General features: G+C 54.2%; 7 protein-coding genes across 7 annotated transcripts; 4 read left to right on the top strand and 3 right to left on the bottom strand.

Annotated features, from left to right (window-relative positions):
• Window positions 1-195: 195 nt before the first annotated feature.
• Window positions 196-874, top strand: COCSUDRAFT_17533 (RNA-binding domain-containing protein; the record flags this gene model as incomplete). The annotated part of the gene is made up of 2 exons (XM_005645937.1): window positions 196-388; window positions 660-874. 2 exons carry the CDS (start codon window positions 196-198, stop codon window positions 872-874), a joined length of 408 nt encoding a protein of 135 aa, XP_005645994.1.
• A 922-nt stretch (window positions 875-1796) lies between these two features.
• On the top strand, window positions 1797-4217 carry COCSUDRAFT_56666 (cysteine proteinase; the record flags this gene model as incomplete). The annotated part of the gene is made up of 6 exons (XM_005645936.1): window positions 1797-1823; window positions 1924-2082; window positions 2642-2821; window positions 3204-3362; window positions 3735-3906; window positions 4207-4217. The coding sequence occupies 6 exons, from the start codon at window positions 1797-1799 to the stop codon at window positions 4215-4217; spliced, it is 708 nt and encodes a 235-aa protein (XP_005645993.1).
• A 590-nt stretch (window positions 4218-4807) lies between these two features.
• COCSUDRAFT_53993 (hypothetical protein) lies at window positions 4808-7532 on the bottom strand. Its single transcript, XM_005645935.1, has 5 exons — window positions 7237-7532; window positions 6742-6825; window positions 6517-6627; window positions 5887-6120; window positions 4808-5593 (listed from the first exon to the last, which is right to left on the bottom strand). Exons 1-5 carry the CDS (start codon window positions 7387-7389, stop codon window positions 5447-5449), a joined length of 729 nt encoding a protein of 242 aa, XP_005645992.1. The 5' UTR covers window positions 7390-7532; the 3' UTR covers window positions 4808-5446.
• A 196-nt stretch (window positions 7533-7728) lies between these two features.
• On the top strand, window positions 7729-9017 carry COCSUDRAFT_30031 (enhancer of rudimentary). Its single transcript, XM_005645934.1, has 5 exons — window positions 7729-7923; window positions 8087-8180; window positions 8300-8400; window positions 8509-8528; window positions 8666-9017. The coding sequence occupies exons 1-5, from the start codon at window positions 7921-7923 to the stop codon at window positions 8760-8762; spliced, it is 315 nt and encodes a 104-aa protein (XP_005645991.1). The 5' UTR covers window positions 7729-7920; the 3' UTR covers window positions 8763-9017.
• Window positions 9018-9114: 97 nt separating this feature from the next.
• COCSUDRAFT_48116 (hypothetical protein) lies at window positions 9115-13616 on the bottom strand. Its single transcript, XM_005645933.1, has 9 exons — window positions 13327-13616; window positions 13109-13204; window positions 12748-12981; window positions 12352-12564; window positions 11899-12155; window positions 11329-11425; window positions 10849-11071; window positions 10387-10567; window positions 9115-9686 (listed from the first exon to the last, which is right to left on the bottom strand). The coding sequence occupies exons 1-9, from the start codon at window positions 13538-13540 to the stop codon at window positions 9513-9515; spliced, it is 1689 nt and encodes a 562-aa protein (XP_005645990.1). The 5' UTR covers window positions 13541-13616; the 3' UTR covers window positions 9115-9512.
• A 230-nt stretch (window positions 13617-13846) lies between these two features.
• COCSUDRAFT_43175 (hypothetical protein) lies at window positions 13847-18970 on the top strand (the record flags this gene model as incomplete). The annotated part of the gene is made up of 12 exons (XM_005645932.1): window positions 13847-13921; window positions 14065-14285; window positions 14385-14463; window positions 14766-14960; window positions 15325-15478; window positions 16048-16174; window positions 16466-16693; window positions 17058-17209; window positions 17658-17794; window positions 18142-18301; window positions 18730-18734; window positions 18827-18970. The coding sequence occupies 12 exons, from the start codon at window positions 13847-13849 to the stop codon at window positions 18968-18970; spliced, it is 1677 nt and encodes a 558-aa protein (XP_005645989.1).
• Window positions 18971-19355: 385 nt separating this feature from the next.
• On the bottom strand, window positions 19356-24751 carry COCSUDRAFT_48115 (hypothetical protein). The gene is made up of 9 exons (XM_005645931.1): window positions 24733-24751; window positions 23919-24443; window positions 23617-23736; window positions 23210-23370; window positions 22852-22941; window positions 22241-22389; window positions 21655-21809; window positions 21055-21245; window positions 19356-20658 (listed from the first exon to the last, which is right to left on the bottom strand). Exons 2-9 carry the CDS (start codon window positions 24297-24299, stop codon window positions 20583-20585), a joined length of 1323 nt encoding a protein of 440 aa, XP_005645988.1. The 5' UTR covers window positions 24300-24443; window positions 24733-24751; the 3' UTR covers window positions 19356-20582.
• Between the last annotated feature and the right edge of the window lie 278 nt (window positions 24752-25029).

Here is a 25029-nt window from a genome sequence, read left to right as displayed (position 1 = left end):
GCAAAGAAAAGCAGAAATGCACAAGCTTTAGTAAATGCGCCCTCAAATATTACAGAGCCTGCAAAGAGCCATGGAACTTGTGAGTGCAGCTGATAATATTCAGTCTTGAAGTCTTGAGGATGAGGCCAGATGTGATGGTGTGCGCAGGCGGCATTGGAAAAGGAAGCGAATGAGAAAAAGAAGAAGCCGCCGGCAATGCCAAGGGCGGCCGGAGGGGAGAAGTGGTGGGACCCCACGCTCACAGAGTGGCCGGAGAACGACTTTCGCATCTTTGTGGGCGATCTGGGCAATGAAGTGAATGACGATGTGCTGACAAAGGCGTTCCAGAAGTTCACGTCCTTCGCCAAGGCCAAGGTCATCCGCAACAAGCACACCAACAAAACCAAAGGTGCGCGCCTGCTGCCTCCGTGGCACATTGGATGCCACGCTGCTGGAAGCATCACATCGCATGAATGCAGAGCGTGCTGTGTTCTCATGTCATGTGATTCACTGCATTTTCACCTAGCCTGAAGAAATATGCAACTGATTCGGCTTGCGAAAAATGCTGTTGTCATGACCAGTGAGAGAGTCTCACATACGGCAGAGCAGAGAGCGTCATCATCATGCATGCATGCTTGGCTATAAGATCGCTAAGTCAGACTTTGCGGGCTGTGGTGCAGGGTTTGGGTTTGTAAGCTTCACGGACACAATAGAGGGGGTGAAGGCGCTGCGGGAGATGGACGGCCAGTACATTGGCAACAGGCCATGCAAGCTCAGGAAGTCCACCTGGGACGAGCGCACCAATACCCAACAGCTGAACAAGAAGCGGAAGGGCCATCACGACGGCAAGCCCGTGCTCAACATGAAGAAGCACGTCGGCGTGCTGCACAGATAGCAGCCGCTGCGCCGCCGGCAGTGGATGGCGGCCTCCTGCTGCATGTCTGTTCAGAGGTCTCATTATAAATTTCGCAGGACCTTTGGGGTTTTTGCTTTGGGGACCAGCATCTCTGCACAAGTAGTCAATGCTGGGCAGGTTCGGACTCAGTATGGGACATAGTTGCTACATTGCAGGTGCCTCGTCAGCGATTACTAAAGAATTGAATATGCCTCCAGCTTGACCAACGTTTGAGTTCTTGACAATTGTCCGTTGTGTGCCGTTCTAATGTAAGAAAATGAAACACATATTGAGCATCAAGCAAGATCCAGTTGATCAATTGTGCACGTTTTTCCCAGTTTCTCAATACACACACCTAACGTTTTACTTTCTTTGCAAGCAAAGCTGAATTGAGGGAACTGCTGGTGCAACGTGACAATGGGTAGGAAAGGTGGTGGTCGGAATGCTTTCGTGAAGGCTACATTGCACAAGACTGAGACTGAAACTCTTGAAGAAACGACCGATGGAGACTTGCAGAAGCAGGCAGAGCCTGTTGCTCCGCAGATAAGTGACGATGTGTCGTCAGGTGAGATGTAAAAAAAGTTTATATTATGCCAGCATTTCATGTAGTGCGCATCATTCTGGGAAAGAGGGATGGCATCTGATATGGTTTCATCAATGCAGGCAATCCGCCGAAGCCAAGCAAGACAGAGGAGAAAAAGTTCCCCGCGGTTGCAGTGAGTGCCTTAGATCATGACGAAGAGGAGACCAAGGGTCAGATGACACAACGACACAAGAGGGTGCGACTCCATGCCAGCATGAGTCAGCATGTCTGCTTGACTTGGAGTCAGTGTTTATATGCATGATACATTCTCCTTAATTAAAAATAATGGCCAATATCAACACCTGACTGTCGCAGGAAATGAAGCTTCATAAAGAAGCCATGAAAAAGCTGGGCAAGAAGCGCAAGGTGAGCAGGATCTGTGACTCTGGGACTGGTCTGGTGCTTCAGCACTGATTCCACGTGCAGGCGAGTTAAGTAGCTACCGATTTCATTAAGTCTCATGCAGGATGACATTGAGAAGCTTGACAAGGAGATCAGCGTCCGCCACGCCGCCGAGCTGGCCGGCCTCGAAGAGCGGCTGGCTGCAGAATCATCACCCGGCGATGAGACGGTGCAGCTGGCCGAAAGCCTGTACGAAACCAAGCTGAACAACGGCCAAGAAAGGGTGGGCTGCCACTATCACCACCACCGCAGCCGCCATACCCCACAAACACTTGTTTGGTGCGGGCAGAAGTGCCTTGTGGTGGATGCCTGAGGTGATTGAATGGCAGTTAGTGTTGGGCAGCAGCCGGAGACAGAGCAGCCGGACTTGGAGGCATGCAGGTGGGGCTAGGCCCTGGAAGGGGCACACCTGGCGGCTCAAGCGTGCCCAGCAGACTGCATGATGCACTGGCCAGCCTGCCAATTGCTAGCGCCCTCTGGAGAAGTGACCTTTGGTGCTGGGAGAAATCTCAGATGGTTACGTAATGTGGGCAGAAGTGCCATAAGGTGGATGCTTTATGCGGTCAGATGGGAAATTGCACTTGGATCGGCTAGCATTATCGGCCAGGATTGGCCAATAATGCTAACGTTGATTTGTCTTCGACTTGGTGGAGGAGAGCCCAAGACAGAGAAGTTTAAAGGCTGTCATAGAAACGCCGCTGTGACGCACCTGATCCTCATGGGTTGGAAAGGCATGTAATTATGATAATATTAATATTAATGCTAGCGTGTTGTGGCGGCAGGGCGGGGCGCAGCCGTCGCGGGCGCAGAAGCGGCGGGACGCGAAGGCGGCGGCGGAGGCGGAGCGGGATGCACGCATCGCGGAGGAGCAGGACGCCATGGGAGACAGCGACCGCGTGATCGAGGAGCGCGAACTAGCCGCCACGCTGGCGCCGCTCGGCCTCGCCGTGCGCAGCATCCCGGTGCGCTCCTGCCGAGCACTGCATTGCAATTTGTGAACGCATTGTGCCTGAGATCTACCGCTCTTCTGTTTTAAAGGGCCATCTCATCCCCTCCAGGGACGGTGGCACCTGCTGCCCCGCCCTGGATGGCGTCCCCATGCAGCTGCCAGGCTTGTACTTCGCAAAGGAGAGTACAGATCACAAAATGAGAGTACAGCATCTTGAGCTGCCGAGAAGTGTCGGTGTGTCTCGCCAAAATCCTACCCCGTGTTGGGACTTGCCAGATCCAAGCAAGGCGCAATGGACCGTGGGCTTGGCGCTCAGCCTTTGTACCGGCCCCCGCCAGCCAGGGCCAATACAGTATGCTGGGAGTATGCACTAAAAGAATATGTCTGGCGCTCAGGCGGATGGGCACTGTCTGTACCGGGCGGTGGAGGAGCAGCTGGGCGCCGCCGGGTGCGAGGAGCTGCTGCCGCCGCCGCGCGACTACTGGGCCGTGCGCGCGAAGGCCGCCGCCTACATGCGCACCCACCCCGACCAATTCCTGCCCTTCATCCCACAGGTCAGGCCCAATAGATTACAGAATTACTGAAGTTTTTGCCAGCACTTGTGGAAGAGATGTCTGAAGTGCTACCTGCTGGAGACATCTGGTGCCCAAGGGGATCAAAGGTGCCAGAGACATGAAGGTCCATGCTCAATTTCAGTCCTCATGCAAGTGCTAATCCTCTTGGAGATCTTTCGCCAGACGCAAGTCTCAGCACTCCGCCAATGCACTGCCCAAGCTGCGGCCGCCTAAGCTTAGATTTTCCTAAAGTATCTAGCCTGGTGGTGCACCGGGATATGTCTACACTGGAGCGTGTATTTTAGAGCTTGGCCAGCCTCCTACAGTTATGACTGCGGAGCTGACAGGCAAGTTGCTGACTTTCTGCGGCAGGAGGACGGCGAAGACGTGGGGGCGGCGTTTGAGGCGTACTGTGTGGCGGTGGAGAACAGCGCGGCGTGGGGGGGCCAGCTGGAGCTGGGGGCTCTGGCACAGGCGCTGCAGCGGCACATCGCGGTCTACTCCGTCGGCATGCCCCGCGTCGACATGGGCGCCGAGTTCAAAGGTGCACGCGCCTGCTTCGGCTTGTGGCCTCTCCTCGCGGCTTACTCTTACCACCACTTTTACTATTACTGTTGCTGTAAAGTTTGCATAGGTGTCATATAGGAGAGAAAGGCCTCTATGGAAACTCTTCCCTTTTCATTACAGTTGCTCCGTGCTTTTCCTGCCATGAGGCAGAGCGCGTCTGCAGACGAGTTGTAGAGTAGGTGCTAATGGAACCGCGCTTTGCACCCTTAGTCTCCTCCTTGATCTTGGTTTCGGCTCTGGCGGCTGTGAGCTGGCAGGATGGGCGGCTGCTGTGCAGCTGCTGGCTGACGTGTTTCTGTTCTTGCTGGCTTACGTTGCCACCTGTTTGGTGGAGTTGATGTGCAGTAACAGATACCCAGTGCATACTCATGTCCTTGTATACACGTGCGGAGAAATATGGTGACACATGCCAGTACATGTTTCAATCAATGGATCTGCACAGTGAACTCAAGACAGGACCGCCTGGTTGCAGGCGAAGGTGACGAAGGGAGAAGCCTGCGATTGTGTTACCTGAGGCATGCGTTTGGCCTTGGGGAACACTACAACAGCGTCACCAGCTTGACTGATGAAGAGGAAGATGACTGATTTGCAGAATCCCTTGCACCTGCCTTGATCATGATGCTGATATAAGAGGCGATTTTGGCCATGGCACAGTCCTCAAAGTGCGGCTGTAGTTCTAATGGGAATTGTGTAGCTAGAGAATAGAGGGGTTGCACTTATCATGCAGATGCCTGACCAGTAGCTACTATGCAAGTGTGCGATATGTTTGTGCTCCTACTTGATTGTAAGGTAACTTGTATGGACTGAATGCATGTGCATTACTGTGTGGTGCGAGACGAGTCCGTACAGGCAAGGATCTTGTGCTATCATAGCAAATTGCCTTCATGACTAATTACATGTTGGGTCACATGCACGCTTTCCAGCAAGTTCGAAGTATTATTTATAGCATTGCAGCAGTGCTCTGCAGTTCTGCAGTCTCAGAATTGGGCATGCATAACTCATATCATATGAATGATTTGTCCCCACAGGCTGCTCTTTAGTCCTTCTGATCTATATCCACCGTCGCTGAACTGCACACAGCTCTCCTATGAAATGTTCCAAGGGAAAAAATATATAACGTGCCGACAGGCATTCCTAAATATTATACAATTTTATGCCCAAAGACAGCCAGAACATAGTGATGACTCGATGCCGCAACAAAAAAGCAGACCTAGGGGAGATTCCTATGATTTTCGCACATCATAGACACAGAAGCAGCTAAGAAATGTCGGATAGTCAACACATAGAAGTGTCCTGTTATAAGTGCCATAATGAATGCAGGCCTTAAAGCTCTCTAAAAAGTTCAGGTGTTCCTAAATTTCCATTGAAGTATACACCCCGTCCTACTCCCACAGGCTACTCTGCTCTCATCCTTCACCCACCAAGCACTCCTCGGAGATGGTTTGCTGAAATGGTTTTACAGTAGGCAGCTTCCTTTCTTGAGCTTCTCACAGCGCAAGAGCAGGATCCGAGCGCGCTCAGTGGCTGTGCAGCCTGAAGAGGGCGTAGACAAGCAGGAAGGCTGCGACCTCGTGCTGCATTTGAAACGTCTGGAACTGCGCTCGCTGCTGCATCAGCTGCTTCTGCACCGCAGCCGCTCGGGTCTCTGTCGCCGTCAGCTTGTCCTGCAAGCCACAGCCCCCGCCGGTTAGAAACGCTTGATCGCTGGTGGGAAGTTGCCGTTATCAACCTATAGTCGTGTGAACGGTGCCTTTAAAACGGTGCTCTCGACGTTCCAGTCATGTTAATGCCAAAAATTCGAGTGCATGTCTTGAGGTGTCTACTTTCGAGGATGTGGCAGTCAAGGCCATGTACCCTCAGCAGGAAGTGATTGATATTTTTCCACCAGAAGCGGAACTCTCTGCAGATGTGACAGCCCCACTAATTCGCAAAGTTCGATGAAGGCATTGTTCCCCACCTGCAGGGAGATGATGCGGCGCTTGGACTCGCTGAGCGAGGACCAGAGCTGCTGCTTCTCGGTATTGCCGCAGAAGGCCAGGTCCGACTGCGCCCGCTGCAGCGCCAGCTGCTTATCGCGGCTGGCCGCCTCAAAGTGCCCGATGCGCGCGCGCAGCGCCTCGTTCTCCGCTGCCGTCCGCCGCGCCGTCTTGCGCACATCGTCCAGCTCCCCCTCGGCCACGCTGAGCTGGACCTGCGGCCAGAACTTCTTAGTACCTTGCCTCTAAGGGGCGAAGATGTCAGGTCCTACTCGCTCATAATGGCAAGGGTGAGTTGGGCATCTAAGTGGCAAAACAAACATGCTGATCAATGCCTCGCCACAAGGGGTGGCAGGAATTTGCATTCCTCTGGACCCTCAGATGACCTCGTAAGTGGGGCACTCTATGAGATCTTGTTGAAAAGAGGGACGCTTGAAGACAGTCCTGGCAAGGGTCGAGTGTGGGGATGTGGCGAAAGGCTCGCCTGCCCGGCTCTGCTGTGCTTTCATGCATGTGTACGCATTGTGCAGAGCGCATGTAAATAGAGAATGATGATTATGCAGTTGATTTCTAGAGAGTGGGGCAAGAAGTGGGGTGAAGGTCAGGCCCACCTGCAGGGCGGACACTTGCTTGCGCAGCACGCGCTCGGAGCTGGATGGCATTGCCTCGATGTCGTCCCTGCCTCCGGTGACGGTCGCGCCCCAGAGTCCCTCGGACATGCCCTGCACATTGATAAAGGGGGCATCATGCATTTGCAAGGGGACGTGTACTGATGACAGTTCCAATGGAGCAACATCCAGACAGTGGGCATATGGACTTGTAGCCAGGTGGCTCACCGCATATCCATTGTCGACAAGACTCCATCCGTGAATGGTTGTTGCGGTGCTCTGGGATGAGGATGCCTCATACCCACTGACCTCCTGCACAATACACCAAGATGCAGCGTTCAGGTGGGGGGGCTCTCCCTGCTTTGACACAAGGCAGAGCTTCGTCATTACAATGTATCCCTATACCCTACGAGCGCGCTGTGAAATTGGCGCCAGATGCCCTGTCCTTCTAGCACGCTGCTGACGGGGACCATGCGCCTGTGCAAGATTAGTGCCAAGTCCAGCTCAAGGTATGCTCCCACCTGTTGGCCCCTTCAGACTAGCTTCCCTGAAATACTGACAGCTATACGACCCACTGTGGGGAAGGAATTGGTCCCTCTGGACGCGCGAATAACCTCATAGACCTAGATTTGACGGTCGACATGTGGCCTTATCCCAATGGAAACAACAAGACCACTGAATCCAGGTTTGGATGCTGGGACAGGTAAAAGTGCAAGACCGCACCCTCTGTGCATCGTACAGCCTCTGCCTTCTTGTGATGGTGGTCCAAGATGGGCCGACCGTGCCGGCAGGTTGTGAGTGCCCAAGGCCCCTGTGAGGCGGCTGTGTTGCGAGGGCAAGTCGGGACCCCAGCCCGGTGCTCAAGAAAGACGCCATCTCAAATGAATACAAGTCTTTGATCGAAGGCGTAAACCTAACCGGTGCAGTACAAGCTAGTCCTGGTGCACGACGAGATATATGGGAGGACAGGACTCGTTGCTGTTAGGTCTCAATCTAACACCTGTGCCTTTTCAATGCAGTCAGCGAAGGTTTGGGGCTGCGAACCACCACCAACAAGGCGGCAAACACGCCCGCAGATCTCCTATGAATCTCAAAAAGTGCAAAACAGATCTGCTTATTATTGGCTTCGACCCAGGCAATGCACCCTTGATGTACCCAGGGATGTTGACATCACCATGGAATGGTGGCCATTCTCAATCAAGTAGCTGGGAGAACTGAAGCGCTGTCAGTCCTGTGGTGCGTGGGAAAGTCAGCACTATACCTTTGCTCTTATCCTAGCGACTGGTTTGACATTTCTTGGGAGTGTGTGATACTGTCTGGCGTATGCAAGAACATTGATCCGTTGGCTTGAAGGATATCTTGCTTGAAAAGGATCAGAAGACAGCGTTTCTCAACGATCTTTCTTTGATGGTATGGGGTACACTCGGAGGCTTTCTATCTTTAGTCTTCTTGCGAGCACTGACCATTCGACCCTTCTGATCTGTGATTCTCATGCAGACCCTGCAGATACATGTGACCTGTTGGGTGCATCGCACTCCTCTGATATACTCAAAGTGCTTGAAACTGCTTGCAGGAAAAGTCTCACACCATCGTCCTCATCCAGCGCACTCAGGCGAAGAACAGCCGAACCTTTCTAGATTATGAGAGCCTGAGTGGAGCTGTGGACGGTGTGCTCTTGTGCAGACAAAGTTCTCTGATACTTTATCTAATGCATCGCCTGTGTGGGATAATACTGCAGCAGCAGACTCGGTCAACTGTGAGTCAAACAGCTGAGTATATCTTGCAGGCATATGCGCCCTGTTTGAGAGAGATCTTAAGGAGAAGTATCCCCATCAGAGAGAGCTGACATATGACGTTCAGCAGCTCTTCACATGGCTGGATCGCCTGGTGACCTCCCACATCCTCTGTGTCGCACACTGTATCCTGCAATGTTCCGGGTTTGCTGAAAAGCTTCTTTGTGGAATGATGCCTGACTGGTGTGTGCCTGCTGTGCAGCATGATCTGAGCGCGCTAGTGTAAGTTCCCAAGAGGAGCCTCCCCCCTTCGCACTCAATCATCCAACACAGTACATGTCCCAAGACTTATTCGACCCTACTAATCGGCAGGAACTTCCGTAACATGCACCATAAAATTGAAGTGTTTTCACCCGCAGGTTTGATGCCAGGCTCACAGCATATCTTCCCTTCAACAAGGCATGGGTCAAGGAGAAGATGCTGAAGCAGTTGCAGCGCCAGGCAGGTGTCCGATAACTGGGGACAAGGCAATTTCTCTAGTGGGAGAAGAGGAGAATCTGCTGGGGCGTCATAATTGGCTCATCCGTTGATCTGAAACGCAATGTCCTTTGCTGCTTGCTGGATGTTTTCAAACTTAGGGCTGAGAGGACAATGGCACATTGTGAACCGATGGCATTGCTCAGCCACCGTGCACCAATGTCTCAATCTCAAATATCTGCTACATCATTGAACGCAGGATTTATGTCTCGATGAGTGTAAGAGCCTTTGTGTAATGCTCTGATGCTTGAAGCACGTTCTCCCCGGCTTCATGCACCAGCTGTGCAGATTTGTGTTATAGGTTGGAATGAAAAGTAGTCATCAATTTTGCATGTGAGCTGTTCCAATGAATAAACCGTGAAGCATGTGCCACCTGCCAGTGGCCACTTTCAGTATTCCTACATTGCCTAAACATCCAGGGCACCCATGCACGGAATGCCTCATCTGGATACTCTGTCATAATCTGTGCAAATGAGTCAACAAGCCAATCAAGCACTTCAAACAAGCTGTTCTCCTAGTTTCGATACAACTCTCAGTATGCACTTGCCAACACACGTGCCACACAACTTCCATAGGGACAAGCCGTCGCATCCAAGCCTGGAGTCACTCTCTGTATCGTTAGTCTTCACCTGGCTATTACCTGCACCTAACTGGAAAGACTAATGATGTTAAGAAGTGCAAATCCAGTACAGGCCATTGAGGCGCCAGAACGCTCTCAAGGCATCTCCTTCAGAGCTCATCATGTGCACGCACGGCCTGCTCAGCCTCCTCCACCTGCTGCTGCAGCTGCCGCGCAACTTCCTCTGAGCAGGCCGCCGGCGTTGTGAGGTGCGCAACATACTCACACCTGCTGGGCTCTTCCACGTGCTTCAGCTTCTCCACCTTGCCGCAGGAGATGGACACCTGCGTACGCATGCGAGCACACTCAATGCTAGCCAAAGCCACAAGAAAGTATTCGATGTCATATATCAACGTTCAGACGGCTTCATGTACAGCAGACCATGACCCCTTGCGAGCACAGAATGCTGCCACAGGAACAGTGTACAGAGGGAATAGCTTATTACAGGAGGGATGCCAGTGCAGAGACAGCACCAGAGATCCCCTTTTCAATCCTCCTCCAAAGTGTTTTCAACTGTCTTGAGCTGGATCCTCCCCATGATGCAGCTCTTGAACCATGCAGCAAAGGAAACTATCACCTCAAAACAGGGGAGAACCCTCAAGGGTGGGGCTGGTATTACATGTGGATCAAGTCCAATCAGAACACAGACCTTGGCCAGCCCATGGCCTGGTATGATGTAGATGAGCCACAACGATTGACAAAGATCCGGACAGAGCCAAATCAATTACCGATAATGCACACCATGTGGTGGTTGGTGTCTCACACAATTCACCGGGATCTTTCATTCACTGAGTTGAGGGAGGCGCTATACATTACACTAGAGATCTGCATCATAACAAGCCTCTGTCTTGTGCTCTCGCAAGCGCAGTAAGGGTGGTTCCTTGCAAGGCCGTGCTCATGCTGCTGCGAGCAGCAGCGAGCGGAGCAAGAGGGGGTTTGACGGCCACCCGCAACGGAGAAACAGAGCAATGACTAAGCGCGCACCACCATGCTGCGCTGGGGCCCGTTCCAGCAGTGCTGGCCGCCGGTGAAGGCCATGACTGTGTGGCCCTCGCGGAAGCCCTCCCAGTTGCCCAGGCTGACGCGCGCGGCGCCGTCCTTCTGCACCGCGCTGCCGTGGGGGCATATCTCGTACACATACTTGTCCACGTCCGCCTCAAAGCACCTGCGCCCAATGCACACATCACTAAACTACCGCCACAGAAAGCCGACAGGAGACACCGCGCCAGAGAGGCCAGCCTTCAGCACAACAAAGGCAAGGGTAGTGTACAATCACGGGTGACTAAACCACAATAAAGTCATCTTGTGGGCAATTATGGTGTTTCTCATGGCTATTGCACAGCTGCAGCAAGAGCGCTTATGTTGCTCACGAAAATTTTATGTCCGTGGGTTCCAGGTGTGCAGATGCATGCAGAGCAGGAAGATGGGTGTAGATGGGCCACTCACTTGCCATGGAGCGGCAGGAACTCTTTGTTGGGCCCAAAGTCCAGCTGCAGCTTCTTGTGCACCTCGGCGTGCTGCCGCTCCAGGTCGGCCAGCACGTTGTGGTGCTCCCAGTACTTGTCCTTCACCGCCTGCCCGTCGGATATGTGCTCCGCTGGCCCAAAGGGCGTGGCGTTCAGGAATGATAGCACCGCTGTCTTGATTCGGCCTAACAGGCTGGGCGGCCCTGCAACACATAAATGTTCTGCTTGCCAGGTGTTTGTTCAGCTTGAGACAGCACACTCCAGTTGCACCTGTGTCTCAACTCCATACTCAGTTGGCTCTGTGTCTCAACTGGGCATCCAAACTTCAATGAAGAGGAGGATGCCAGATAGATCATGTAGTGTATATGGTGGGCAGCCTGCCAGATACACCACAAGGTCTTGGAGGGCATGACGGGTTGTGGGTGACAGACAGAGGGTGATGTCATCTCATGTTGCCCACCTGACTGCACTGGAGTTTGGGGCAGGTCCTCATCAGCCGCAGCCTCCTCAACAGCTTCTTCTTCGGCAGCACCACCTTCGGAGGCCTCCTCGGCCTCCTACAAGGCATGCGCCCGCCAGCATCAGTGCAATGCCCCACAGTACACAGCATCCATAAGATGCAGAAATGAAGACCAGACATCCTTTGGTGAGCACAGCTGCGCATAGCGCTCCCAGCAGGTCAAGCATGTGTGTAATACGTCTTATACTATTGCAGCAGTCCTCAGGGTGATGCCACGCGCAAGAACATGAAATTTGGATAATCCTGCCAGGCTGCCTTGCCTGCACCAGAGAGGCGTTGACCAATGCCCTGGCGCACCCTCTGCCACTCACTTTGAGACACAAATCTCCTGACTGTCCATACGGGACAGACCTTGGCATTACTACATGTGTGTCCGGAATTCACTTTCCACGGCGTGCAATGCCAGGCACACATGCAGGCGTCCACAGGCTGTGCTCTCTGACCAGGAGACTCATGTCATCAAGGAGGTAACGTGGCATCCACGCAACTTATGTTAGCTCCTGAACACACCTGCGCATCCTCGGCGGGGGCGTCGGAGGTTTCATCGCGGATCCACTGAGCGGCCACACGCTTGGCGCGCTCCTCGGCTGTCTCTCCCTCCTGCTGTTCCTGCTGCTTGGCGGCTTCGTGCGGGTTCATGGCGCGCGTGTCAGCCTCCTGCTCGACAGCTTCCAGGGGCACGTCTAGCGCCTGCGCTGTTCCCTCCGCGGCCTCCTTGATCGCGCCCTTCATTATCTCGTCCGCTGCATCCACCGCACTCTCCGAGCCTGCCATGCATCCATTACCAACAGCTTGACGTCTGCATACCTGTATCTCTAATAACATCAACATCTCACCCAGTTTGCAGAGAGCTCTGAGCTCTGCCAGAGCGGTACTACTGCTGGGGGCTCGAAAAGAGGGCACACAAGGGAGGTTGCATGCATGCTGGGAGGGGTCTGGCGAGCAGAGAAGATGAGAGCTCACCAGTGAGAGCTGGCTCCATGGAAGTGATGTGGTCGCCAGCTGGCTCTTCTGGGACCGCGGCATCGGCCGCCCCGTCAGCGGCGGCGGCGGTTGCGGTGTCCTGGCCGGCAGTGTCGATGGGTGTCTTCGCGATACGCTCGGCCTCTTGTCTCGCTGCCTCGTCCTCCCTCTCCTTCTGCTTCCTCTCTTGCTCCACCACCGCGTCATGCTTGACTGCACATAACATACACTCGGTCCTCTCAATTTCAGTTCTACAGGCTCAATTAAGAACCCGACAGAGCTAGGTGCATCGCAGCAGCCTTTATATATAGCATGCTATGCAGATTCTAATGCATGGGAGGGTGCAGGCAGGGCCATCTAGCACACAGGGCATGGCTGGACCCAGCAGGGGCTCACCCTTCCACTTGTCTGTCAGCGCTTTCTGATCCGCGATGGACTTTGCCAGCTGGGCCTCCTCTGCCGCCCACTTGGTCATCATTTCTGACGCCTGGGTGAAGTACGCCTCCCTCAGCTTTGAGCCGGCAGCCTCTGCCTCTGCCCGCTCCTTCAGCGCTGCGCGTGCTGCTGCGCCTACCTCAGAGCATGTGTTCTTGCACACGCCTGGCTGCTCATCAGAGCCGTCGCAGCAATCTGCAAAGCGGCACATGCAATCCCCTGAGATCGCTCTCAAGCTTGCAAAAATGACAAGAGCTCTTGCTTCTAGAGAAGTCTTGTGCACAATGCCAAAATGTGTGGGGAGGTGGGACGTTGTACTCACCACAAAAGGTATCGTCCACCATTGAAGAATTTAGATGCTGAGGATTGTATCCCTTGTTCGCGCAATAAAATTTTCCATTGACGCAAGCCGACGAACCTGCAAGACTCGGATGGTGTGTAAGTCCGTGAAGAGAACTGATTGTGTCTCCAAAATGATTGAAGGTGTGAGTTCAATGAAACCTCGCCACGTTATGCAACGAAACAGTTGCATTGGCTTACCTGGTTCATCGCTTCCATCAAAGCAATCGCAGTAGTTGTCGTTGATGTTCTCATACTTGATGGTCTTGAGACCATCCAGACAGGCAAAGGAATCGCCCTTTGTTCTGTAATATAATTCAAGAGCTGGATCTAGGCCTCTGAAAGAAATGTCAGAACAGTGGACGAGTGAAGAGGCAGACAGTATGAGAGCTGCAAAGACATGCCAGATCCCCATTTTGGCACGTGCAGTCCTGCCCTTCACGCACTACCCTACTTTCTGGAATTCCTTTCACGTATCATGGGTGACGTTGAGGGACCGGATGTAATTCCTCTTGGAATGGAAATCAATGTCTGATGGAAGAAATGCAGGTACAAAACCCTACACGGCCTTGATCAAACCCTGATCAACCATGCAACTTGGAATTGCTTCACTTTCCTTCTGAGGGGACTATGACTCCATAGTTGTCTGAAATAATATCAATCACACGCGGCAAGGCTGCATGCGAGTCCAGCAGCAGCGCATGTTGGAGAGTCGCTTGCCATGGTGCAGTGCAGTCCTCAGAGAAGACGCCTGTGCACTAGTTTGATCAAAGAATTCTTTGGAGATACCGTAGAGGTACGAGATCCTTCTGATCCTGGTCGATTCTGACGTCGGTCGTGACTGTCGACACTTGCAACATCGGGCATCGAACCCCTCAGTGTCTCCCAAACCAGCTGTTCTGCAGAGAAAATTCATGGCCGACTTGTCCTTTGGTGCAGAGAGTCTGCAATGTGCTGACAGCGCGCGGCCAGCAAACTTTGCCAGAGGTGGTGCGCGCAAGCGGCCTGCCACCTTCTGCAGTGCGCAGCGCACTGCTTGTGCTGCTGCAGCACAATTTCGTGATCTCTGAGCTTGTGCAGCCGGACACAGGCCTGCGAGCCCCCCAGGCTCCGTACTTCCTGTACCATGCAGACACAGGGGCCATCATTCAGATCCTGCGGTGGGTACTCTGCTCGTCTGGAATGCTGCATTGTTGATGCATGCAAGCGCTTTGCAGAGGCTCGCGACATTTGTTCTGAGACAAGTGACATGCCTGCAGGAGACCTCGTATCCTGCAGCATGTGCAGCGAGAATATGGAGGACCCGGGGAGAGCGACATGGCAGTGAAGATCATCGAGGTGGGCGCTCATGCTCTGGCCATTACCCAACCTGCAGACTAGCATTCTTCCTGCTCTCATCTCTGCCTGGTGGTGCCGAGACTCGACTTGAGCGCAACACCACAATCAGCAAAGGTGCAGAAGGAAAATGCAGCAAGCCCCAGCTGCCGCTTGCAGTGACACGGTCAAAGTAGGGAATGTGGAGAGCCAGACATGCAGACATGAGGCACAGCAACCGCTAGAGATCAGAGGAATGTAAAGGCGATGGAATGAGGTCACATTTGGCGTGCGGAGCCATGACATGTGCCGGGACGTGCGCGCAGGTGCTGCTGGCGCATGGGCGGCTGCGGCTGGACCAGGTGGCGGCGGCGGTGGCGGCACGGATGGAGCGGCCGGAGGGGGAGGTCCGGGGGGACCTGCACGCGCGCTTCATATCCCTTGTCAACGGCCGCCACATCGAGCGCGTCCCCCCGGCTGACATGCCGCTGCGCAAGCCCGTGGCCTTCACCAAAGCGCAGGTGCAGCTCCCGGCACCCGCCCTGATCACAGCCTCACCAGGGATTGGTCTCTTGGTGATTATGGATGGCAACGAGCAATTATGTGTGAAAATGCTTGCTTTACTGTCATAAGAAAGACAGCTTTGTGTGTCCAATTGTCACAGCCAGTAAACTGTACAGGCTGCTTCGCAGCTGATCCCACAGCTTCAAAGAGACGTACATGCAACCGCTGGACCCGGCACACAAACCAATTACTGCAGCTCCCCGCCAGAACCAAACCTTAGACAAGTGTCCTCTTGAGCATCCCACAGCACGTGCACGGATGCACAAGATTTCCTAAGGAGATTTTGTGCGCCGTTTGAGATTCACCTCTTCTGCGGCTCAGGCAAAGAGGGCGGCGCCGAAGCCGGGCACGCCGGAGGCGGCGGTGCAGGAGGCGGAAGCTGTGCGGCAGCTGGCGCAGGACTCCTACTCGGCCGAGCGCTTCCGGTTGCCACGCGATCTCACCGGCGCTCCCGACACCACCCGCGACCCCAGACGTGCGGCCCTACCCAAGCCAGCCTCTGTCAACAGATTCTGCAAATTAAAGTTTCTTGTGAAGTACCAATGACTTCACCATCCCCGACCACAGCGTGCGACCCTCCCTGAGCCTCTGTAAACAGAATCCGCAACGTCCAGTCTCTTGTGACGTACTAGGGAGTTCACAAGAGACTGCATGGGGTGTCTGGTGCATATGTAGATCAGGGCGTGCAGCATGTACAAGATGTCTGCCGCGTCCGTGCTTTGCAGGTCATGTCGTGAGGTGCCCCATTTGGATTTCATCTGGTGCTTGGCTCCAAGGGGATATGTTTGCAGGACATTGTTCCACCCCCAGTGGCATGTTCGGCATGATTGGCTGAGAGCGGAAGTTACATGCTTCTGCTGCCATGCGGATTGGAGAGGAATCTTCTTTAATCACATCTCAACTCTGTTCATGGCTGTGTAGTGTCTGTGGTGATCGGGGCACCGGACAGATCCCTGCTGCTTTGCAAGAGACGCGCATGTGTGCTATGAACTTCCTGTCAGGTTTCCAGCACTAGCACTGATAGACTGGTGTGCGCTTTGTCAGTCTCCAAGCAGGCGGGGCGGGGAAAGAGGAAGCGCGATGATGCAGATGCGGCCAGCCAGCGGTCAGATGCAGCCTCAGCACAGGAGTTGTGGCGTGTCAACTTTGAGGAATTTAACTGCAGGCTCAGGTAGCCTTTCTGTCCTTCAGCGCCATAACAAGCTCTTGCTCACATCCAGATTGTGGCGATGCCATCCTTTGCTGGGGACCAATTTCCAGACGGACTGCAAAATGCTCTGCACGCTATCGCAGGTTGCCCTCCATGAAGATCCCTAGTTACTTAAGGCCAGAGAACCGCCAACACCTTGAAGAAACCCCTATCCTGCCTGCCCTTGCAAAGCCGTGGTGCACAGACCTGTCTGTGAGCTGCAAGCTGTGGCAGCCAAGCTACCTTTGTGTATTTAGTATCTTTGTGCGGCAGGGACGAGGCATGCGCAGAGTACGTGGCAGTGATATACGGGCGGGAGGCGGGCGCATTGGTGGCGGCTCTGCTGACCTGTGCTGCGCGGCAGCCGGGCGGCAGCCGCCTGGACAGCGGCGCATCGGCCGCCGTGTCGGTGTTGGCCGCCGCCGCCGCGCTGCCGCAGATGCGGCGCTCCCGGCCGGACCTCCCCGTGCTCACCGGCGCAGCCGCCGCGCGCGTGCTCGGGTACTGCCCGGCCCTTGAAATTAGCTTGACACTTAATAGGGTAGAGAATGTTGAATGCTGTTATAAAAATACTGCTGCGACGCACCTGATCCTCAAGGCTTGTAATAATAATTAATAAAATTTTGACAGGAACAGTTTTAAGACACATGTGTGGCATCAAGCCCTGCGTTGACCTTCTTGAGCGTCCTTTGCTTGCGGCTGCTTTGATCTGACTCGCAGCTTGGTGCATGAATGCTCGGTGCACACCTGTCCCTGTCCAGGAGAACATTTCTAGTTGCCGCGGTGGCCCGCAATTGGACCCTCCAATTTTAGTCAGAGCAGTCACTCAGCAAGAGCATAGACCGAATGCCCTGTGATTCTGCAGTGAGCTGACGGAGGATGCCAGGAGCGGCGTGACGCGCAGCGGATCGTCTGGGGTTGCAAACGAGGCGTTCATCGTTGACACTGGCGCCATCACCCGAGCCATACGCCAGCAGCATATTGAGGCCCTTGTTCGAGAGCGCTTCCCTCCCATCGGTGCGCCGCCCCCACCGCCCACTGCCTCAGAATGCATTATGATCCAACGAGGGGATATCAGGAAGGCTGCACACGCTCACCTTAGAAGAACAGAAGTGCTCTCTTGACCCTCCCCATTTTGAGAGATCAAGGCGTTGATTGGATGTGGTTACCATCGGCTTTCAGGAATCGCCAGCTCGTCTGCTATCTGCATGTCCTGCACAGAGTGATGTTCATTCCTTGGGCTCTGCTGAGAGCAGGCATTGCATTACCTTGGTGGGCTGGCCATCAGTGATCATAGTGACAGTACCCTGGAAGCGCTGTCCGATGACTCGAGTCTGGGAACTTCTCACTTCAGGGACACCATATCCTGAGGTCCTGTCCGGGTGGCTCTGCCCCATGCCAGTCTGACACCCGACACCCTTGTTCGCAGAGCATATCCCAAGCAGCGGTGGTGTTGGCTGCGCAGGCATGCGCGTGTTCCGGCTGCTGTGCGCAAAGAAGCAGCTGGAGCAGAAGCAGGTGGCCGACTATGCGATGGTCCCCGTGCGCGACGCGCGAGAGCTGCTCTACCGCATGCTGCGCGCCGGCTTCCTCACCCTCCAGGTGCGCAGGATCCAAGCGCGACAGATCAAGGGTTGTGACAGATCATGTAGTGCCGCAGACAAGGGTGTGGGTCGCTTGAACATCTTTCGTGGCACGCCAGCCTTGCAAGGCCCAGATTCGACTTGCAGGGACTTGCCCTTGCTACAGCCAAGCAATCTTTGGCACCCATGCACAGTGGTTGCTCGGACCCTTCTTGAATCCCGTGCACACTGGGCGCTTTGTTGCTGCATTCGAGGTTGGTATGTTCCGTCCTCGATATATGGTACACCAATGAACCCAAACCACAGGAGATTCACTGTAGAAGTGTTGTACTGCGCCCTTTTCAAACCCGGTGACGGCTGGCGCAGGACGTGCCGAGGACTGCGGACCACTCGGCCTCGCGCACGTTCTACACGTGGCGTGTGGACAGCACGGCAGTGACGAGGCGCGTGGGCGAGGAGCTGCTGCAGGCGGCCGGCAACCTCCGCGCGCGCCTGCACCACGAGCTCTCCGAGCACGCCGAGGCACGTCCTTTCTCTCTCTCTCTCTTTCCCCAAGTCTATTTTCCCCTGCATGAAGCCCATAAACTGGCCATGCATTGCTGCGTTGGCTACCTTGTCGCAGCCTATTTTTCTTGCAGGCACTCGTGGTCTAGGTGCAGTCAAGTCCAAGCAAGACTATTGGCTGGGCTTCTGCAGCCACTTCACTCATATGGCTGACAAGAAAGGGGTGCCGTTTCCCGGCCACTGGCCACCGACCCCTGCCTGTGTCTGTTCTATGCAAGCCTTCACTTCTGCCTGCACGTAGTCAGTGCTACAGCTGCACTGCAAGGACTAGAACCGCAAACACAATGCGCCATGACACCTGTGAGGCATCTCTGTCCTGAAAACAAGTGCGGCATGCGGCCGCCCGGTGGCGTCCAATAGTTGAAGCTGCTGATCCGCTGGCGGCAGCAGCAAAGGTATGCTAGGACGCGTTGGGCATGCCCAGCCACACCCTGCACCCAAGGGATGTACCCAGAAACATTCAAATTCAAAACATTTGGTGTCGCAGGTGCTGAAGCGGGTGGAGGCTGGAGACACGGCGCTGCAGCCGCACGATAAGGCTGAGGTGGAGAGGGTGTGCCGAGTGAGCGCTCTGCTGGAGACGCGGCTCATCGCCCTGGACCCGCTCATAGCGCTCTTCCACCAGAACTGACCCCATGTCTTTTTGAATTCGTATTTCGTTTTTGTGGGCTTTTTCTTTAGTGAGAAACCTCGAGAGGAGGATCCGGTGTCGCAGGGGAATGTAATGGTGTTTCTGTGCTGGTGGTGGTGGTGTGAAGATGTGCGAGATGCTGCAAGCCACTTGTTGTCTGGATGAGGACAGCCACAACTGTAAAAGAATTGATCCACAATATTGGACCTTAAGGCGCCGGATTGACCTCTAGGTGGGGCAACCCACCCTTTTGCAACAGGGGCCAAGCCTGCTGCAAAGCGTCCTGCTTCTGTATCATGGCCAATGCTGGCTCTTGCTCATGCATCTAGATCTATGTGTGCACGTTTGCAAATGATTGCACGTGCACCTCCATATAGGTAGGCCTATTGGACAGTACAGTTACAAAGGAATAAAAACTCCTGAGCATGACTCAGGACGCTACATTAAAGAATCGGCTTGCAATGGCATTCATGCAGTAACACAGTACATAACCTGATCAGGTTGACTGAAGAGCAGAGCACTCAGAGCAGCGCAATGGAAATCATAACTCCCAAGATAATGGGAAGATACCCACTTAGCATCCTGAATGTTTCTGAAGCTAGTGGTCATAGCCTAGCTTCAGAAACATTATGCTCATCTTGTCACACAGGCCAAACAAGTCATGCAGCCGATATGCATCTGATTGCTTCAGACGCATGCAAGCCCAGGCGGCTTAGTCACATACCTGACCCTGATTAGTACCAGAAAACCAGTCATTCGCAAAAGGCTGTCCGCAGCAAAATATGAAAACCCAGACGAAGTAAAGACACCACGAGAAGACAAACCCAGAGCGCTCTATCCCTCTTTCCCAGAACAATTGCGAGCTTTGCATCAAAGCCAAAGAATAGGTTGTTCACATTCAACCCATCCACAACTGGCCATCACCGCATGCCACTCGAGTCCAACTATTTCACGGCATGGCATGGCATGGCATAGATGGCTGTCATTTGGGAACCAGTACTGCTAGCAGAAAACCCCACCTTTTCAAAAGAAACATACACCAAGTGAGAGTCAACAACGCGGGCACCGGCAATGTGCACATTTTACTGTGCATCAAATGCGGCACTGTAAGTCACCAACACACTGTCACGAAACACTGTGATTCACATGTGTCACAGTGTTCAAGCAGCCGGAACACTACAGCTGGCTTGCACAGTACAATTGTGCACAGCTACCTATGTACTTGCAAAGTGACCGGCCTGCTTGTCTGTGCACACGTAATCTGCTGTCAGCTGCCAGCCCTGCAATGTTTGCAGTCCCAGCAGCATACTATCCTGTAATACTTCACTTATACTTCGAAGGAAAATTCGACTCCGTGTCGGCGCAGTTCTGACGCAGCGGATCAGTGTGAATCTCCCGGCATGTGTCACTATCCTCTGGCAACAGCACATTGTCTGAACTACGCGGAAACACCAGGAAGCATTTTCAGTTTGGCCATGAGGTCGCCATAATCATCCATATTTGCAGCTAGTGGGCCGTATTTCAAATTCTGAAAAGGTCGCCGCGAAACTGCACCTCAAGCTGCATGCATGCAGCGGCTAGGCTGCCGGCATGTGCGCGCATGTGCCCGCAGTCAGCGCGTATGCAGGATGTTGAGGTAGTTGTGCGGCGGCTCGTTCTCTGATATGGCGTTTGGCCCAAGGCCGGCCCTGGCAGCAGAAATACGAGGTCACAGAGCATGCTGTGGTTCTTATACAGCGCTGTGTAAGATAGCCAGTCACCCCCAAGGCCAGCAGGCTTGGCATGCAAGCAGTCTTCAGCGGTGCGTCACATTGTCTGACTCCCAGTGTTCACAGTCGTGCTCTACACGTCTGCCCTGAGCAATAAAAAACGCAAGGCAACTTCCTCAAAAGGTCTTAAAGTCATTAAAGAGGCATGCGTGCTGTAATAGGGTGCCCCCTCTAGACGTCGTATGTCAGTCAGGTGAGCAGGAAAACGGGTCCCTATATCCCTATCTCTCCCCAGTTAAATTCTTTCAGTTACTGACGACCAGAGGAATACATGGAAGAGGGTGGCATGCAGGAAGTCAGGGGAAAGCTGCTGACCTCACGTATGACACATCCTCGATGTGTGACCCGTCATCGAAGAGGCCGAGCGCGGAGGTCCAGAACTGCTCGTCCCCCCAGCGGTACTCCCAGGTCCCCCCGGGGAAGCTGTTCCAGATCAGGCCGTACATCAGCACCTCCGGCGCCGTCCAGAATCCCAGCCAGCCGCCCGCAAAATCCACCGAAAACACCTGTGCCACCTCAGCGCCAGCTCAACACCAAAAATCTTCAGATATTTCATTTCCACTAGATGAGATCTATCCTATTTCTGAGCCGTGATTGGGGCACATGCTTGGCTGTCTGAGCGTACTTAAGAATTCTGAAGGTCACGGAAGGCAAGCTGAAGCTATCTTCCTCAGGCACGATGGTGCCAGGATCATCCAGCAGCCGCCGCATCATCTTTAGTGTTTCTTTTCTGGCGGGCGCGTCATTGTGTGTGCCCACCTCACATACTTTGCAACGGCATGCTGCGGCAGATCCCCCGGGATATGAAGGGGTCATGTCGCTTGCCAAGCTGTGCCATTCCCACAAGTGCTGCAGAGACCAGGATGCTTACATTGGCCGGCACCGATTATTCTGTGACACTTGCCAAGCGCGCACCTGGGAGTCATCGGAGAACCAGGGCTCGCTGAGAGCGGCGGGCCACAGGATGCGACGGCAGCGATTGCTCTCAGAGTCCAGGTACACCTGCACTGGTTTGGAAGCGCCCTGTTGCCACAAGCCTATGCAGTCCAGGTCCGCCAACCGCTGCAAGCCTGTAGCGCGAACCCGACCCCAAAATCAACCCCTCAGATGCACTCACAACTCACACCCCATTCCCGCTGGCACCAGGAATCTTCAGCGGCTTGAAGTGGCTCACAGGCGGTAAAAACACACTGCTATGCTCGAAAACAAGGCGCTATCACCGCCTGTGGTAGGGGATCCCACCTGTTTGTGACCCAGAAAGGCCTCAGCAAGCCAAGAACAGTGGTGGGAGCTGTAAGCCTGCTGGCAATGGGGACGTGACTAGCAGAATGACAACAGTGAAATATGAAACAATAACGGCAAGAGATCTACCCTCAAGGCATCGCACAAAATTGACTGATGTGTCTTCAGGTGGCCATTGAGCCGCATGCAGGACAGTAAAAAAACCCCTCAAGGAGATGGGGCACATAAAGCGGGCCGAGAGGACGGTTACGGCGCGCACCAGTGTGGAAAAAGATGCGGTGCTTGCTGACGAGATGATGGGTTATGTCACCAGGGAACTTGCCGGCCCATCGCGCGTCATCGTCCAGCTTCATCCAGAAGTCAAAGTAGTCCAGCACATGCAGCTGCCGGAACATCTGGTGCGCATGCCTGTGCCACCAACCCCCAGGCTCACGCCATGGCTGTCATGATGCATGAACACATCATTGGTCATTTCTGATGACTCACTCCCTAAGACCAAATATTCTGGGGGAATTCCTGAGGGACCCATAAAGCCAGTGCTCATCAGTACCTCCCAATGATAGAAGGTAAAACATTCCCAGCGGAATTATGCGTTGACACAATGGCACCCAAGGCAGAATCTGTTATTCGCTTGCCCTGCTGTGACAGCCCATGCCATTGCTTTGCATGCAAGAGGCTGACGTGACTGCAGGAGCATTGCGTAGCCTGGACTGATTCCAGCAGTCCAAGAAATAGGCAAGAGACAGGCAGGCCCGCTCTTCAAGTATGTTAACCATGCCCCAGTATGGCCTCTGCCTTGTGCAGGAGTGCACCTCGTACGACGAGAGGGTGCCTAGTATAACCACAAAGGCGGCCAGCGAGGGGCCACACCAGTTTAAGAACTTTGTCTTCAGGTAGGAGGTGCGGCAGTGGGGGGTCTGCCACCCAGACGCGATCATCTGCTCCTCAGTGGTGCCGTTCCTGGCCATTCACACAGAGAAGAAGTCATAACAAATGACGTCCCTTCACTCCCGTACAGCTTAATAACATAACAAACAGTAACAAGACAACAGCTTTCTAAAGAGCTGCTCGTCTGTATGTGTGAATGCAGTACCCTAGCATGACATAAGTACTCAGTAGGCCAACTGTTTGAAATTACAGTCTACTGATCTTGATGCAAAAGTTTCACGTGAACATACTGCGATCAATGGTCGTGTATGTCAACAAAGGGAAGAGTCAGGCCATGTACCTAACCATCCACCAGGGAGCTGGGAACGACGCGCGGCCGAGCAGCACTATGATCGGCCGCCGAGGCCCGGCGGCCGGCAAATAGTACAGAGCGTATCCGGCGTCCACCGCCGCGGCCGCCAGGCACGCCTTGCTGTGCTTATCGCAGTCCACTGGCACCAGCTGCACCCATTTCAACAAAATTGAGGGGATGTTGGGCAGAAGTAGTGCTGCCATAGGCGCGTATGGACTGACCAGATCATCCACTCGCATATGACTTGCAGGATTTAACTGTCTGGGTGTTATCACATTCACACTAGCCCATGTCCTGTGCATCAGGGTTCGTCACACACAGGCACCAGAAAGTATCACTCCATGCAAGTTCTGTGCTGTATTGTTTTTTAAAGGACTACAGTCAGAGGGGCGGACCTCCAGACTGGCGACTAGCTCAGCAGTGCTGTTGGTGTAGTCAGCATCCAGCAGCATGACTACGCTCGTGCTGTGCGCCAAACGCGCCAGGAACTCCTCTCGCCACCCGTACCATGCTTTCTGGCCCCCGCCAAAGCTTCACATTAGCTACAGCTGAATTTCATGCTTAGCAGGGCAAAGGGGGGCATGTTGCACCCTGATCACTGATCCGCATCTGCAGTCCTGCCGCATTTGACAGGATTCATGCACAAGGTATGCTCTGGCAAATAAGAACAGCTTGTATGAGAGTTGCACGAGCCCACCTCCATGCGCTGCAGGAATCGCTGCGGTGGGCCCCCAACAACCACCACGAGCGCGGTGCGGCCGTGCTTAGCGTCGGACGGCCAGCGCCGGTTTGGCGTGTAGGTCAGGCGATCAACCGGCGCGGGCGGCTGCGGCCGGCCCGGCGAGCATTGGTGCCCCAGTACGTCAAAGACCCGGTCTAGACCCAGGCTCCTGTTGCGGAAGACAACACCGTCCACCTCAAAGTCCAGATTGGTGGAGGGATGCCCGGGTGCGCTGACCGAGACATTGGCCGGGCCGGCGGCGGCGCGCCAGCACAGCATGCCCAGCAGGCACGCCAGGCGGATCATAGATGCGGGGAGTTTGGCAGGAGCTTGGACCGCGCCATGCTGACTGTGCATGTGCAGCTGCTAGAGCCCTGGCTGCAGGAGCACAGCTGGCTTGCGAAGCTTGGGAGCTGCAATTGCTGTCAGGGTCCGAAGGCCGCGACCCCAAATAGCCTTTCTACGTTGTCCATCGCGGCTTCATCACGAAGGCCACCCCATCTGCGAGGCACATCGTCTTGTGGCTGCAATTCTGTATTAGTCAACCTTGCAGATGCTGAGCATAGCAACGAACGGGATGACCCCGCATCTCAAATCTGCCTATATACAATTTATCGCTTCCGTCAACAATAGCGATGCAACGAGATCACGGTGGGATTATGCAGATGTCAAGTAGTCGCAGGGACATCTACCCAGAACTATCGACGTTCGAGACCAGCAGTCGAGGTCAACTACCACTTACTGCGTCTTGTGGCACAAAGGTTGTATCTTTAAGTTGTCCAACCCTCACCTGATCGTGTCGTTTTTCGTCTACTTTCCCCATAACCCTCCCTCCCCGCTTGGCCGACCAGCAAAAACCCAGTCGTCCCGTGTCGAACGCACTACTTTGGATGACATCAATCGCTACCTTCAAAGACGACCTGTACGTGGCTCATGTCTCCGCTGCAGATTGGCGATCTGCACAGCTTCTCCGCAAGAGCGAGGAAGTGTCGGAGAGTTGATCAGACGAGGCGAGGAGCGTATCGACCGTTTCTTCTAATTGGGAAGTTGCAATAGCTGAGGTCTAGATGCGTAACATTTCAAGTAG

This window comes from Coccomyxa subellipsoidea (assembly GCF_000258705.1).
Source record: "Coccomyxa subellipsoidea C-169, whole genome shotgun sequence".
Lineage (NCBI taxonomy): Eukaryota > Viridiplantae > Chlorophyta > Trebouxiophyceae > Coccomyxaceae > Coccomyxa > Coccomyxa subellipsoidea.
This window is presented reverse-complemented; position numbering and strand designations above follow the sequence as displayed.